At 38.1% G+C, this 12,197-nt stretch overlaps 1 protein-coding gene across 5 annotated transcripts in view; it reads right to left on the bottom strand.

Moving 5' to 3' along the window:
- ntng2b (netrin g2b) overlaps nt 1-7,624 on the bottom strand; it is a 75,139-nt gene extending 67,515 nt beyond the window's left edge. For all 5 annotated transcript variants that reach the window (XM_016509539.1, XM_016509538.1, XM_016509540.1 and 2 more), the window contains exons 1-2: nt 7,371-7,624; nt 5,113-5,812 (exon numbers count right to left, since the gene is read on the bottom strand). In XM_016509539.1, the coding sequence (XP_016365025.1) occupies nt 5,113-5,334 (222 nt within the window). In that variant the 5' untranslated portion in view covers nt 5,335-5,812; nt 7,371-7,624. The remainder of the gene's footprint in view (nt 1-5,112; nt 5,813-7,370) is intronic.
- Between the last annotated feature and the right edge of the window lie 4,573 nt (nt 7,625-12,197).

Raw genomic sequence — 12,197 nt, 5'->3', positions numbered from 1 at the left:
TAATTATAAATGTAATTACAGAAATTAATTACAGATGTAATTACATGCAGGTATTTTTTAAATATAAGTACAATGTAAAAACATGTATGTACACAATAAGTACATTGTAGCAAATTATTAATTTAAATGTAAGTACATAGTTGTTAAGGCCACTTAATATAAAGTGGGTCCCATTTTTGTGCCACAAACAGTTGTTTAGTTGACCATTTTACACTCTCTCTTTTCATAACTTTTTGGTTTTATTCTTGTTATATTTCTGCTGTTTTGGAATAATAGTGTTTTTATAGTCTTCCTCCTTGTAGGTGTGTGGGCCAGGTTTCTGAACACTGAGTAAGTGCCATTAATGTGTAAATGTGGACAGTCATGTGTTGATGGGTTTATCTAACTTAAGTCAGAACGTTGTGGAACTTTAAAACAAGACATTTTTGTATTCTTAGTTTTAATAGACGCTCTGTTTGGACTGGCGGGGAAGTTCTGAGCGCTGAAACTTACTGTATGTTTTCATAGCTCAAGCTGTATTTCAAAGATGCTGTAATTTTTTAACACTCTCAGTAATATTAACCTGGCTGTCGGTTAACAGTACTCTGTTTCCACCCCGCTTTTCTCTGTCATCTGCGTTTGTCATTTTCTTGGAAGGAGAGATACTAGGGAGGATCCCGTCTGTTGTAAAGTGCTGACTGCGCCAGCCTGCCCCCACCTCGTCATGTCTAGAATGTAAAAGGGTGCGCTGTGGATGTCTGCTTGCAGGACCATTAGGGGCCCCATCAATATTAAAGAGCTCGGGACGACCCGAGGAACATTCCAGAGGGCAGTCCATTAGCGGCCGACTCCGGCACAGCAATTCAAGGGTTTGTGTGTGTATATGAGTGTGTGTTAGCTTTTCCAGTTCTGTTTTAAATAAGAATCAGTATTTTGAAGTAGCTTTGCATGCCACAATATTCAAACAAATCCAAATGTGGGGTTTAAAGGGATAGTTCAACAACAAAAAAGACAATTTTGTAATGATTTGCTTGCCATAAACCACAAAAGCAGATGTTTTGCAGAATGTTCACACTGTTATTTTTCATGCATTGAAAGTAAATAGTGAGAAACACTGCATGTCAAGCTTTTAAAAAAATGACTAAAAAGCACCATAAAAGTAGTGATACATACAATTTGAGCAACATATTCCAAGTCATGTAAGGCATCAGGGTGAGAAAATGATGACAAATTGTGATTTCTGGGTGAACTGCTCCCCTAGATGGATTTGATTGAATATTATGGCATGCAAAGTTACTCTAAAAATTCTGATTCTTACTTAAAGTAGAACTGGAAAAGCTAATACATACCCACATTTGCACAAACAATATTTAAAGGGATAGTTCACCCAAAAATCACATTTTTTGTCATTATTTACTCACACTCATGCTGTTCCAAACTCACATTACTTGGAATATGATGCTTAAATTGTATGTATGACTACTTTTATGGTGCTTTTTGCTGATTTTTTTTTAAGCTTGGCAGCATTTGTCCCCATTTACTTTCACTGCATGGAAAAGAACAGTGTGAAGATTCTGCAAAACATCTGCTTTTGTGTTTTATGGTGATTCAATGATGACAGAATTATATTGTGGAATGCAAAGATACTCTGAAAAGATACTCTGATTCTTACTTAAACCAGATCTGGAAAAGCTAACACACACATTTACGCAATCATGATTGAAAGGGAAAGTTCACCCAAAAATGATTATTCTGTCATCATTTACTTATCATAAAACACAGGGAAATGTTTTGCAGAATGTTCACACTGTTCTTTTCCATGCAATGAAAGTAAATGGGGACAAATGCTACCAAGCTTTTAAAAATAAGGTAAAGAAGTAGTCATACACATACAGTAATCTTAACACCATATTCCAAGTCTTGTCTAAGTAAATCATGACAGAATTGTGATTTTTGGGTGAACTATCCCTTTAAGTTGTGAGAGTGAGAGCGAGTATGGGAAAATGGGTCTCCTTTAGCTTTACATTAAACAGATCATTAACTGTTAAGTATGTGAGAGCTGTGTCCATTTCCGGCTCTCACGCGAGACCAATAACTCTACTGTGTATGTGTATTTTCCGGCAGAGACTTATCAGCTTCATTGTGAAAAGGCACAATCATAGTGGACAAAGTTTGTTTGTTTGTGCACGACATTGCAGTGTCTGGATAATTTAATCAGGGTTGTATTACCTCTTTTCCCCTGACACTAGTATTTATTTATGTTCTTGTTCTCTTCAGCCTGCGCAACCTTTTGCTTCTTTTTTTCTTCTGCAAAGTCAAGCATCACTGTTACTGTTGCTCTTAAGCTAAAGCATTAAACAGGTGAAAAAAATGTCACAGCCTTACATTGAAGGATGGGCCCGAGTCAAATTTTTTTGGTCATTTTTTATGTCTATATATCTGTAGATTTAATTCTTTATTATTTCTTTTTTAGTTGTTACATCAAGTTAAACTAAATGATTGTGAGAGATGCTGAAATAAAATTATTTCAATTAAAATTCATTCTGTTTCAAGCAATGATTTTTTAAAATGGTTTTAGTTTGTTAACTATAATAACCACTTGTTGTTTTCCTCGACTGTCAGTTGCTTTGTATAAAAGCATCTGCAAAATGAATAAATGTAAATAACCCTGCACCAGACAGAAAGAAACAACCTAGCAGCCACCCAGAACACCATGGCACCTGCATAGCAACACCTTAGCAACCATCCACAGCATCCCAGAGGTGTGGTCACATTTACAGCTGCGCAAATTTTGCACGGGCAAACACCAATCAAATTTTATTTTACTATCAGAACTCATTGACTGATGGAATATCTTTTGATTCTGTTTGTTGTCCACCCCGATATCACTTTATAAAACCCATAGTGCACCGTGTGACCTCCTTGCCCTTGAGAATAACCTGCTGACCCTGCTATAAGCGAAGTGAAATTCGACATCCTCCCAGTCCTCTGTTCCTGTGAGCCTGACTCTGCCAACAAACCCATGTGGGTAAACAACACCTCTGCCTTCTGCTCTCCACGCCTGCTGACCTCAGCTGCATTTTTTCTGCTGCAGTCGGTGACCTGCACGGCAGATCCTGCTCAAATGAATGCTGCTTTGAGACCTCCGCCCCCATGATGGGTGCAGTTTGGCACCGTTCTGCGGGCCCTGCTTAGTTTGCACTGGCCAATGGCTGGTGGTCAAAAAATTAATCAGGGAACAGTCCGGAAACATCTGCCTGCGGTCCATCCCATCCAGGTACTAATTGACACTTTGTAAATTCTATAAAGTTAGTATAATTAGTTAGTCAAGCCCACTTTTGTGCAATAATCATTATATATTTTTTGTTTTATTTTCTAAAACAAAGCTTTAAGACCAACCAGAAGATGCAAACTCAATGCATCACTTAATCAGATGAACGAGTGCAACTGTTAAGCAGTAATCATAAAAGAATAGTTCACTGGGTGAAGCAATGGTTTGAAGTTAAAAACGTCTTAATGATGAATTTGTTTCTTATAAACACGCAGCTTTTGGCTTCACAAGATGTTAACTGATGGACTGGAGTGGTGTGGATTACTTGTGGATTATTGTGATGTTTTTATCAGCTGTTTGGACTCTCATTCTGACGGCACCCATTCACTGCAGAGGATCCATTGATGAGCAACAAATGCAATGCTACATTTTCCAAATCTCTTCCCATGAACAAACAAACACATCTACATCTTGGATGGCCTGTGGATGAGTAAACTGTCAGCAAATATTCATTTTAGTCAGGACCACTTCGTCAAAGTATAGTTATTATAATTATATAGCATACAGTTAGTGTTGGCGGTATGGTTCTGTTCTGGGCAAAACTCCCCACGCCTGTCCATGCAGCCATGCTTGGACAGAGCGGGGAAAGCAGCAAGTCAAACCCCCCTGGGGTACAGAACAGATCCAGTATATGCATACATAATTACAATTCACAATTTATATGAGTTGTATAAAATACAAAATACATGATAGAGAATGCTTGCAATATAGTGAACTGTATACGGAAAAACAAAGTCAGATTAGATTACAGGTTCAGTTAGGTGGAGTTGGGGATGGAGAAGGGAGTTTGATTTGCGAGCAGCGATGCTATAGAAGAGATGCTGGAGAATGGGAATTTAAATGGACCGCTGTGATAAGTGTTAAAACTGGATTGGTACACGTCAAGAACAGCTGACTATCAGCTGATGCGAGCTTGACTGACGTGGCCTGTCTGAACTGATGCGATGCTTGATTTTTGGTGAACTATTCCTTCACTTAATTGTTTTTGTCAGGCTAATGAGCAGAAAAAAGCATGCAAGAAGAAACAAATCGCTGTCAAGCCTGCTGACCATGTGACACATAATCTTTGAATTTCTGGTTGTGAGAAACAGGAATTAGCATGGTGTGTATTTATATCACACTCTACTTCCCCATTTCACATACTGTCTGTTCCGAATAGTATGCAATATTGGAATTAATATGTCCCCCGATCTTACAGTAGCATGTTGACAAAAGCAGGCCAAAGTTTCCCGGATGGTGTACTATTTCTGGTGGATTTTCAAAGTTGGTATTTGATATGTTTTTGAGGTTAATATTGATTTTAACACTTTAATATATTTTACAGAGCCTGTGGCTCGATTTCTCAGAACACCTGCACAACCATTCATATGTTTGGGTTGGTGATATTTTGTAAAAAGTTTTTGACTGAAGTTTCTTCTGCTCACCAAGGCTGCATTTATTTGATCACAAATACAGTTAAACAGTAATATTGAGAAATATTATTACAATTGAAAAGATCTGTTTTCTATGTGACTATATGTTAAAATGTAATTTATTCCTGTGATCAAAGCTGAATTTTCAGCATCATTAATCCAGTCTTCAGTGTCACATGATCTTCAGAAATCATTCTAATATGGTGATTTGCTGCTCAAGAAACATTTCTGATTATTATCAATTTTGAAAACAGTTGTGCTGCTTCATATTTTCTGTGAAAATTTAAAAGAGAAATCTTTTTTAACACTATAAATGTATTTACTGTCACTTTCGATCAACTTGATGCTTCCTTGATCAATAAAAGTAATAACTTCTTAAAGAGGACTCACCAGGGTGCAGAATCTCTCCGGCGGGTTCCCGCAGGTGATGCCCGGTGGCTCGACGCGGATGCGCATGTACTCCTTCATGGCCTGGGCTTTGGGTTGGCACGCATAATGCTCCCACACGGAGCCTTCGTCCGTGCTCACGAGAGACTTGCACAGGTCGTACTGGCCTCTTGCTCTCGCCAGCACATGCACCAGCAGGTAGAGGAGTCCCGCGTGTACACGCATGGCAGGCGTGCGAATAAGAGGGGATTTCCGAGGGTCCGGAGAAACGGGAAAGGGACCACCGTGGGTTCAGAGGTGCGACGTGTTAACATGGAACAGCAGCGCCTGTGGTCAGGTTAAAACATCCCATAACTTCGCCACGATCATGCTTTCGTTTACTCCAAAAGGAAAAAGTCAGATATATAGAAAAATGTGCATAAATGTTTTGTTGTTATAAGTTTGAGGGGAGTTTTTGTAAAGCAAGTTTATTTTTTTGTGTATTGACTTCGGTCTTACTTCTGTGTGTTTGGACACTGTCCTGATATGTTGGGTCAAAAGTGCTGATGCTTTTACTTGGACCTACATCCATAGCAGCTCCTGGACTGCGTCACCGCAGAGCATATTTATGTCCCGAAGGTCACATGAAGTGGGTTTCCCCTTTTCCAAGCTCAGAAATATCTGCCTGGTCGCATCCTTCACTCAGCAGCTGCTGTCCATGGTCCTGAAAGCAAACACCACACATTTTAGTGTTTAACTTCACTGCTCTTTTGTACACAAGCACTTGATGTCAGCCTGTTTTTTTCTAGCGCTGCTTTCTGCTGATGGTCTAATTTGCCAACCCCCCCACCTAAACAGACGTTGGATGTCATCCCGTGAACCACCACCAGTCTGGACAGATGGCTGATATCACATACAACACGAGTCTGGAGTGAGGAACATGCGTGGTACATGCACATTGCACACACACACACATACATACATACACACTTCACAGACAGACATTATATAAACCACATTTCATTTCCATTGGGAAATGGGAGGAGTGAGGAATGGTCTCACGTGCAAATACACGCATAGCGATGACATCCATTTCTAAGATTGCAAATGCAATGCATGCATGTAAAAATCTGGTAAAGTAACCATGTGCTTCACATGGTAGGATCTATTCAAGTAAAAAATATTTCATATGACTGAATCAACCTGATTGCATTAAGACACTTTTTTTCAGATCAAGTGGAAAATATATTTGCATGTAATTTTACTGTAAACAAAATATATTTTTAGATTGAATTGCATGCGCTCTAATGGTAAAATATTTAAACGTTCTACAAATAAAATGTATGAACTGGCATTTCAATTATGGGGAAATGGTCGTTTTAAGAATGCACAAACAATCACTTTTTATTTTTTTACATTTTAGGTTTTAGGTTTTATTTAAAAGGTTATCCTTTAAGTACATTTAATGTTGAGTAGTTGTTTTTTTAGATGTATTCTGTGCATGGGCTTTGGGAGGCCAGTTGTGGCGAACTTTTAAGTCATTTAACAGTTTATATACTGTAGGTTGGTAAATGTATATTATATGATTTAATGATATGCATTTGTCAACTTTAATATTCAATCTTACCGTAATGATTGAAATATCGTCACCGTGGCAAATACAACTACCAGTTTTTACCTCAAATTTAACAAACACATAGTAGTCTACATAACGTCCAAATCCTTCATTAACCACAACCCGATTATTTGACAGGCATAGAAAAGTAATAAAAACTGTTATATAGTACATTTTCGTATTGCCTCACGTAAAAACCGTACAAGTTCCACTCGCAGACAGAACAGGCTACTCCTCCATACTGTAGATACTGTAATAAAACTCAAAACAAGCATCGATATTCCTCATGCACACCCTGCAGCCAATGCAACATCCGTAATGTGACACAAAACGTGACTAAAGTTGATAACTCTGGTAGTTTAGCATCAGAAAACAGTTTGCAATTGGTCTTCCCTCTGCAGAGCGGACGGAGACGCACGGGGTGTGCCGCGCGCGCGTCCCGACACTAAAGATGAAGAACTGCGGAAGAGATGCTCCGAGAAAACACATTCCGCGCTGCAACTCGCGTTTAACGGCAAGAGGGCTGGTTTTGCGTGCAAACTCGAGCAAAAGCAACTTTTTGGCGTTTCAAACATAAATCAAAAGTGAGCCCCTTTGACAGGCTCGTTTCGGAAACGGGAGCTGCGTGCGTTCATCCGGGTCGCTGAAGTAGTTGAGATGGACTCACCGAGCGCTCGACTTGCGTCCGTGTGGAAACGGCATCGCCTCCCGCAGCGAGGATGCGGTTCTTCCGTGTTTGTTTTTTATCTTTATCTCTCTCTGAGTTTTTTAATGCACGCTCCGTCGGTTTGTCAGGGGAGGATGGTGCCCTACTTCTGCAGGAGATGCTGAATTACCGGAGGAGGGTGCGTGAGTACTAGTGAAGTATCCGAAAGTGAGAATATGGACTTGTGGTGCGCGCGCTGTCTACTTTACTGGATCAGATTTGCCCTGCGTGCTCAAGGGCAGAAAGCTTCATGGCAAATCTCCCTCCCCTCCCTCTCCCTCTCCCTCTCCCTCCCTCTCTCTCTAATCCATTTAAGCATCACTCTCAATCACTATCTGCGGGTTTGAGTCAGGCTGGCCCGGCTGTTCTGCCGGCTTCTTGAAGGGGCTGAAACTGAACCGTCCCACTCTTGAGGCACCAGGGAATCCGCGTTTTTACGCACTCCAGACCTCCCTGCTCGGGGAAACCTCTGGTTCGCCTTTTTCCTCTTTTATTGAATGGATTCTCTCAGTTTCCTCGGACTCTCATTCAGAAATGCTGATAGAGCAACTCTCAGTACAATATTTACTGTCAGTGCTCCGGGTTGGTAGGTTACAGCAATAACTTAAAAAAAAAAATCTCCAAAGAGACATAAGATCCATTTTATAGCCAAATGGTTCTTCATGTCTAATGTGTTGCCAAAAAAATAAAAAATACAATAAAATAAAATAAAAAACCCGTATTGATCACTTTGAGAGTTTAAATTTACATTTTAGTACGGTTCCCCAAAAATTATACTTAGAAAACACGCATAATGTCATGGCATTAAGCAAGTGTTTTGTTTTGTTTTTTAATATAGCATGTGTACAATTTTCAAGAAACATTAAACAGTTTTTGCGTTTTAAATGATAAACAGTAAGTCTTATGTTGCATAGAAAAAACTGACATGTTGGGTTTGTTTGTTAGTTAATTACTACACCTGTGGTTTTTCTACCTGTGTGAACTGACTAAAAACCACCAAAACAACAGCTGATTGCAAGACATTGAGCAAAAATAATGAAGATGTTAAAGTTCCTGCAGCATTTGAGACGTACACATACAGACGCTTGTTTGTTATTTATGCAATGAATATGTGCCCCAATGTGTCTTAAATGTCCAATTACTTTTCGGGGCCACTGTGTGTTCTAATATGCAAATATAGTATGACAGAATTTCCATTAGGGCCAACAGGTCGACTGATTTACATCAGTTCTCTAGTAAACGAGCATTAATGCAAAGACTTAATTTAATGGTTAAAAGAGAATTGGACGGCTCATTTTCAACCCTTCATGGAAGACACATCAGCCGGGCCAGCCTGAGTCAAACCCACAGATGAATTGTGATGGTAAAATAGTTTGTTTTATTTATTTATTTCCATGACATTCAGTCAAAAAAGATTCTCATTTATGCACCTGGATGTTTGTTTTGATCATAATTCCCATTATTCTCAAAGTTGATTGTCATTATATCATAAAAATATTGAAATACAAATATTTATTTTTATTTGATCAAATTGTCATAAAGTATAAATAAAATATTAAAAATAATTTTTATTAAATTGGCATAAAAATATAAATACTTAACTATAATAATTATTATGATTATGATTATTATTTTGCTTGTTTGCATTAAGTATAAGTGTGTCAGGGAAGTACTTAATAGTCATGAAAGTAATGTAAAAATTCTTAATGATCCTAAAATAAACTATTTTTTTTATGCAAACTGTAATTCTATATTCTTACTTTTGATTTTATCGGAGAAATTTGACCCGGACATGTTCTTTGACAGGTTTTGTGAGAGTCACCCTTGTATTTCTCAGAGCAGAATTCTTTATGGAAATTGATATTCAGTAGAATTCTTTTAGTTTTTTATGTGAATTTATAAAGTATGTGTGATGTTAAAGAGAGCAGAACAGAGAGAGAGAGAGAGAGTTGGCGTGATTCTGTGCTCTGGATGGTCTGTGTTGACAGGAGTGTGGATCAGATCGATAGTTTGTCCTTGCTGTGTCTCAACGGAAAGATTTCCGCATCTCTCTCTCTCTTTTGCTCTTGCTCTCTCAGAGCTGACTTGACTTTCCCCCTCTTGACACAAACCCTGCCTCTCTGTTACCTCTAAAAAGCTATTTATAAAAATGTTTACTGAACATTAAAAGCCATGTGATTTATAAATGATTTCAATTAATCCCCATCTGAATGGTCTGACCTGAAACGCGCAAACAGGATTATCCATCTTCAATTAAACGGGAAAAAGGAAAACTCCCTTATCCCATCTCTGTAATGACGTCACAGTCTGCCAAACTTTGCTCAGGTTGACCGTCTGTTTGGCACGTCTGCTGGATGAATCAGAGGAAGTGCGTAATCCACTGGCACCTGTCACAATGTTGACATATCATGTCTTAATAAGCCATAGATTAGGGATTGTAATCAGTGAAGTCAGGCAAGGGTTTATGAAACTTCCTAACCCGTGACGTACTTATAGGTCATGAACTGCTTGTGACTTGAAAACGAGAAACTGAGTCAATGATGACGAGCAGTACGCTGATGGTTGAATTGAGTGGATATGTATCTAATAAAGCAATGTTTATTGAAAATTTTGGGAAGTCACAGCTTTGACATTCTGCATCCCCTTTTGTGCTCCACAGGAGGAAAAACGCCATGTGCTTCTGGAACGGCATCAGGGTGAGTAAATGATGACAGGTTTTTTGGATCAACTGTGCCTTTAAGAGTTTGGAACCATTAAAAAGAGAAAGAAAAGAAGAAAATCCTCCCCTGCATTGGCGTCTGTGTGTGTTGAGTGTAGGAACTTCAGAAGTCATTTACACATGCACCGTTCAGCCAGACGTCGCCTGATTCAGGCCGTAAACTTGGCGTCATTCACACGCCCACAAAAAAAAACACGCCAGGCTAATTCATAGATTCATGAGTTTAGTAGGAAATGGCACTTTAGTCATGCCGTTGTGTTAATTCTGGTCCAAACATTCACAATAAACATTCTCATCATGTATGAGAGCAGGCCTGTTTTTAGACTGTGTCAGTATATTTAAAGTCCAGCTAGAAAAGGAGTTTGTGGAAACAAGACAAACACTTGTCTTAAAGTTAAGAAAGCAGCCTGGCAAGTGTCCTTTAATTTGATGTACTGAATTCCAGTCGTGTTTAGTTTGAGTGCTTGAGCAGTTTGAAGAGATGTCTGCAGTTTGAAGGTTACTCATACAGTAGATAGAAGGTGGAAGTGTTTGCTGGGTGGTTGCTGAGGACATATGCATGATTGTGACGGAAAGAGAAAGAGAGAGAGATAGACAAATATACTGATAGATTGATTGATTTTAAGGATATGTTTACGGGTTTATGTATTTGTTAGCTGGACTAAAATAAGTATTTCTACAATCAACTTAATTCAACTTTGCTTAAATGCAGAGAGTGAAAGCTGATGATTAATGTGGAAAGTTTGGCTGTGTGTGTGTGTGTGTGTGAGTGTGTGTGTGTGTGGCCTGCTTGGCAGACCTTCATGAAGGTATACCCTTCACAAACACACCCCACTGTGGCCTGACTCTGTTCATCTCTCTCTCTCATACACACATTAGAAGATTGACAAAAAGCACGAGATCAGACTCCAATGCAGCAGGACTAGAATGCCGGATAGAAATCAGTATTTTATGCAGGTAAGAGTCTTGGGCTTTAGTGCGTGACCTGCAATGTCTTGCCTGAACTTCTGGGACTCCCAACTGAACCAAAGCGTAAAACACACACACACACACACAGAATCGAGATGCACGCGCGCTCCTTTGTTCAGGACTGTAGATGTAGATTCGCAGATGAAGTGTTGACTCAGGATTGACACAGCGTTATACAAACATCTCGACATTGACATTCTGGCCTCATACTGCAGCGTGCAGTGTGCGTTTGTACAAGAGAACAAGAGAGAGATTTGACTTTTTCTAAAGAAAATGTGAGTGGTGCATCCTAGCTACAATGCTGGGATGTTGTGGGTGGTTGCCAGTGCGTTGCGTTACGGTGGCTAAGTTGCTCTGAGTGCTTGTCAGCACGTTGTTATGCTGGAATGTTCTGGATGGTTCAAGCCCGTAGCAAAAACATCTATATACTTAGCGTTAAGGGCTTGTCTAAATCATTAACCCTGAATCTAAGCAATAGTAGTGATACTATATTAGGGTTTCATGATTAATCAAAATAGAACTAAAATCAAAATATAACATTTTGCATGTTCTTTTACACACAATCATTATCAAATTAAATTATTATTATGTATTGTAAATTTTTTATTTTATTTTATATTATATTATTATAATTATTTTTCCTTAAAAACTCATTTTTATTTTACAATGAAATATTACAATAGTAATATTTTTATTGTAATATTTTTGAGTAATAATAATACATTGATATTATTATTATTATTATTATCATATTAAAATATAATCACAACATTTTGGTCCAAATTTTGCAGACCTAAACCAGGGTTATTATAGTTAACTTAAAAAATATATATATATAAAAAATATATATATAAATAAATAAAAATTGATAAAACTATATAGACATATTTAAAAACAACAAAAACTAAAAATTATAAAAACAAAACTAAATTACTAAAACTTGAACTAAAATTAACATGAAAGCAGAAAATATAGAAATAAAATAAAATTCAAAATATTGACAAAATAGTATAATAGTATCTCAATGATACTAAACTAACACTGCCCTAAACAGCAAACCTGGAGCTTTTTATAAATCACAATCACAATTTTTAGTTTAG

The sequence above is a fragment of the Sinocyclocheilus rhinocerous genome, unplaced genomic scaffold (assembly GCF_001515625.1).
Source record: "Sinocyclocheilus rhinocerous isolate Xijiao unplaced genomic scaffold, SAMN03320098_v1.1 scaffold1045, whole genome shotgun sequence".
NCBI classification, from domain to species: Eukaryota; Metazoa; Chordata; class Actinopteri; order Cypriniformes; family Cyprinidae; genus Sinocyclocheilus; species Sinocyclocheilus rhinocerous.
This window is presented reverse-complemented; position numbering and strand designations above follow the sequence as displayed.